Raw genomic sequence first — 4,787 nt, 5'->3', positions numbered from 1 at the left:
ACTGAGGGTAATGGAGAGATTGCTCTTTGGTTCCCTTCCATTTTACTTCCATAACCTGTAGAGTAGCCTTTCTCAATCCCTTTACTCTAGATCAGCGGTTCTCAACCTGTGGGTCGTGATCCCTTTGGGGGTCGAACGACTCTTTCACAGGGGTCGCCTAAGACCATCGGAAAACACATATATAATTACATATTGTTTTTGTGATGAATCACTATGCTTTAATTATGTTCAATTTGTAACAATGAAATTGGGGGTCACCACAACATGAGGAACTGTATTAAAGGGTCACGGCATTAGGGAGGTTGAGAACCACTGATTTAAGAGAAACGTGGTCTCTGCCCTTGAGAACGTCATATAGAATGGCAAGGGGGACAGATATACCAACATGGAACTAAAACTCACTGATAAATATTTGAGTTGGTCCACGTTTCAGGGCTCTGGGGGCCTGAGGAGAAATCTGTGAAGGCCTCACAGAGTTAAGCATTAGGGGATGAGAAGGAGTTCATAAGATGGGCAAGGAAGGGGAAGGACACGAGGTTCAGAGAACTAGACATTCAAAAGCTAAGAAGTGGGCAAGTACACAGGGTTGGGGAGGTACAGGAAGTTCACTGTGGCCCAAACATGTTTTGTTTGAGAAAGCGGCTGGAGAGCCTTGAATGCCAGTCAAGTTTGGACCTGGCTGGTCCCAATGTGAATGAGCTCACCCACTCACCCGCCTCAAAAGCATGAAAAGAACCAGACGGACCTTATTTGAATGTGCAAAATAAACTCTTTTATTTCAGTGCTCGCTTCCTGTGGCTCAAAAGCATATCTACTGCCTGATGGGCACCCCAAAGCGTGTATAACACCATAGAGAAACAACAGTGTATAAAACAGATGTGTCGGCTCATTTGGTGACTCGTCCCCTGTGCAAAGCAGCCAGCTCTAAGTGCATCAGCGTGACTCTCCCCGAGGCTCTCGCTGGGCTTTTGGGGACCCTGTTTGGCTGGGACCCCACTCCAGATGGAGAATGCTCCCTTTTCCCTCCTCCAGCCCTAGGGAGACCTTAGTCCCATGGAGAGTGTGGGGGGTTAAGCCAGAGATGACAGCTCCTAGCTCTCTGAGCTGAGTTCCAGGGCCCCGGTCCTGCAAAGAGGGGGCGTCTGCGTGTGGACCCTCTCAGTCAGTGAGCAGCACAGGCAGCTAAGGCTCTTGTGAAGTCTAGACATTGTGGTGGGGAGGCTCATGGGTGGGACAGGGGCCTCTGGGGCTCTTTTCCCTTGGGACTGGGGTCTGATGGAAGGTGCCTGGGCACAGGTGTGGGGCCTGGATAGGCTGGGGCAGAGCGGTGGTCCCGGTCATGGTTTCACTCTTAGAAGCACCCGGGCACGTGGCCTAAGCTCTGTGCAGCCGGGGAGTAGGACTTGCTGGGTCACACACGGCATCAGGAGAGCTGAGAGGGCCTCGGAGGTGAGGACAGCAAGGCCCAGAGAGGGCAAGGCAGCGGCTGGCCGCACCTGGGGCTCCGACCGCTCCCAAACCTTTCCCACTTCCTCACCCCACCTGGGTCCTTTTGGATCAGGTCCCAGATGGCCTCTCTGACACTCCCAGGTCAGGGCTGGTGGCAAGAGCAGGGCGCTGGACTCGGAGTCAGGGGCCCGTGTTCCATCCCCAGGCCTTCACATGACCCAGCCTTTGGAATACCCACAAGCCCGCCTGTGCGCACGGGCCACCTCCCTTCTCCAAGGCCCGGTCTCCTCCTTGAGAAATCAGCTCCCATTCTGCAGTTTCCCGTGGTGATTAAATGGGTTGGCAGCCACGAGAGTATCAGCTAGTGCAGGAGGCACCTGCACGCAGGGGCTTCACAATCGTGAAGAGGGTGGGGGAGCTGTGGGCCAGAGCTTCTGGGATGTGGGGGGAGCTCAAGCCTGTCCTGCACCTGGGACCCTCCCCATCCCCACCTGCGCTGGCTCTCCCAAGACCGGGAGGGGCCTGGGCACAGTCTGGGGAAGGGGCACAGGACACACTAGGGTGTGGAGTTCCTTGATCCAGCCAACTCTGGAGACTATCTCATAGTCTCATTTTTGCTCCAAGGGGTTGTGGTATAGATCAGACAGTGTGGTGGGTGGTCAGTTGCTTTCCAAATGGCATTTGGGCTGGAGGGGGAGGTGTGGGTCTCTTTTTCTCCATCCCAAGCCCAGTCAACCCCACTGTGGAGGCACAGAACATCGCTCATGGGTAAGGGGGTGGGAACCAGGCTCAGGGGACAACATGGGTCTGGGGCCCATTTTCCTCATTAGCTTGGGATAAAGATTGGGGATCAAGTTGGGGGCTGTGGGCTGGCTGAGATGGAGCTGGGCACGGGAGCCCCTTAGGGGGGGCCAATGATGACATTCCGGTAGCCCTTCACGGCCTTCAGCTTGTTGCTGTCGAAGTTGACCACCAGCTTGTGGAGGCCCACTTGGACAGGCAGCAGGTCCACTCTGACCTTGACTTCCTGCCCCGCCTCCACGGGGTCTGGGCTGTGGAGAGAGAGGAGGAGGCTGAGGAGATGCCAAGCCCAGTGCCCATGAAGGGGTCAGGCCAGAATGACGTGTGGATTCAGAGAACTTAGCACAGAGCCTCTGTACAGCTTAATGCTGACAATAATGACAGTAATAAATGGATCCACTGCTCTCCGGGGCCTGGGCAGCCTGCTTTGTATAGAGGGATGTGTGTGTGTGTGTGTGTGTGTGTGTGTGTGTGTGTGTGTGAGTGTGCGCGCCCTCATGCACACATGGAAGTGGATGGTGTGCTTGCGGTAAGAGGGGGTGTGCTCAGGTGACCACATGCGTGAAAATGCATTGAGCTGTACATGTGTGATGTGGGTTCTTTACTGTATGTTAGTTACATTACAATAATAAAGTGAAAAATAAGTGTATGTGCTCATAGGTGCATCTGTACATAGATGTGCCTCTAGGACACATGTGTAGACACTCAGGGTGCAGATGCCTGTGTTTATGTGAGGGCCTGTGCGTTGGGGCAGGTGTTTAGTGATGGGATGTTTAATTGTTCCGGTTTGTGAGACACATGCATGGAACACAGGGGGGTGGGTGTTGAGAGGATGAGAGGTGGGGACTCTGCCCCAAGGGTACTCAGGCAGGGGTGGGTGGGTGGGAGTGTGGATGAGAGGAGGGGTTATGGGCCGGAGTGTGGTGCCCCCATCAGCATCCGCCCTCGGCTCCCAGTCCCCAGGCTGGAGTGACTGACACTTACATGTCCACGGTCTTCTGTGTCTCGGTCAGGCCAGCCCCCTCCACAGTGACGGTGCAGCCCTCCAGGGGCTCGGTGAGCGGGTTCTGCAGAGACACCTCGGCCACCAGCTTGCGGTTCTTCTTGGGCTCCCCCAGGATCTGGGGCAGGGCACATGGCAGAGGTAAGGGACAGCATTGAGGGAGGGGCCCAGAACCCCTCTAGGGCAGACAGGGTCCCGGCTGGGCCATCCCGGTCTTTGCTGCGATTTGGCCCACTGTTTGCTGAACACAGCCATGCCCATCCTGCCGCTCTCACTCCTGACCCCCGTGCCTCAGTTTCCCCATCTGGAAAACAGGTGATGATCCTGGCCCGGCCTCCTTCATGGAGCTGCAGGGAGGCTCCACACAACCCAGAGGGGCTCTACTCTCCCTTGTTCCAGGGCCTAGAGTGGGAAGATCACAGGCTTTGGAGCTGGCCGATCTCTGCCCCTTCCTCGCTGTGTGACCCCGAAAGTCACTACCCTCTCAGAGCCTTGGTTTCTTCACGGGAGAGAAATGCCTGGCTGCAGGGTTCTCTAAGGACTGCTGAGCGAATAATGTGCAAGCTCCTAGCAGAGTATCTGGCACACGGTGCTCACTCCCTCACGCTCTACTCTTCACCATGTATTCGTAACGGCTGCATTTGGGGTCCTGAGTGGCTCCTTGAAGTGAATCACTACGATGACAATGATGATGGTGACAATTTTTATTGGGCGCTTACAATGGACTGGATAGGTTCTACGTGCTTCTTGTGGATGCACATTTAATCCTTATAACCCCCACCTTAAGATGAATAAACTGAGGCACGGAGGGCAGAGAAGTATGCCCAGGGCCACCCAGCCACAAAGCCAGGCAGCCAGACTTCAGGGTCTATGCCCTTGACTCCCCCACTCTCTCTGTCCCACCAGGGTCCCAGGCTCTGGGGATCTAGCTTTAGGAGGCTAGCTTTTAAGGGTCCATGACTCTGAGATCCCTAAATGCCATGACTCTACCACGCTGAGAGGCTAAGATTCACCCCTAGAGGCTACATGAGGCCCAAATTCTTTTGGCTTCGTGATGCTTTTCATGAGGATCCCTGAGGTGTCCACGAGCTTGAGGGAGCAGGGATGCAGGTGCACGAGGCCTGCCCTCTCCCAGCTCTGGGCTTGCCCTGGGACCCTGCCCAGCCAGCCCCTTACCCGGATCTTGATTTCTGGATTCTCCAGATAGATGTCCCTCTCGGCCAGCAGGTAGGTGTCGGCAGCTGGCTCGATGAGGAGGCCCCGCACCTTGATGAGGTTCGACTCCGTCAGGTAGTCACAGTAATTCTCATAGAGGATTGGAAGGGAGATGCTGTTCTCTGCGGGGGGGCGGGGAGGCGAGAGCACACTTAATGACCAAGACTCAGCCCCACCTCTCCTCTTGCATTTCCACCGGCACAGAGAGGGCAAGGAATGTGCTCGAGCTCACACAGCGGGAGGATGGCTGGGCAGATCCCAGGCCTTTCCCCTGCCTGCCCTGGCTCCAGGGTGCCAGGGGGGAGGTGGGGGGGGGGTG

General features: G+C 55.8%; 1 protein-coding gene across 1 annotated transcript in view; it reads right to left on the bottom strand.

Annotated features, from left to right (window-relative positions):
- Window positions 1-749: 749 nt before the first annotated feature.
- TGM2 (transglutaminase 2) overlaps window positions 750-4,787 on the bottom strand; it is a 31,262-nt gene continuing 27,224 nt past the window's right edge. The window contains 3 exon segments of the mRNA XM_006764488.2: window positions 750-2,501; window positions 3,235-3,371; window positions 4,430-4,590. Coding sequence (XP_006764551.1) covers window positions 2,351-2,501; window positions 3,235-3,371; window positions 4,430-4,590 — 449 coding nt within the window. The 3' untranslated portion in view covers window positions 750-2,350.

Source organism: Myotis davidii, unplaced genomic scaffold, assembly GCF_000327345.1.
Source record: "Myotis davidii unplaced genomic scaffold, ASM32734v1 scaffold38, whole genome shotgun sequence".
NCBI lineage: Eukaryota > Metazoa > Chordata > Mammalia > Chiroptera > Vespertilionidae > Myotis > Myotis davidii.
This window is presented reverse-complemented; position numbering and strand designations above follow the sequence as displayed.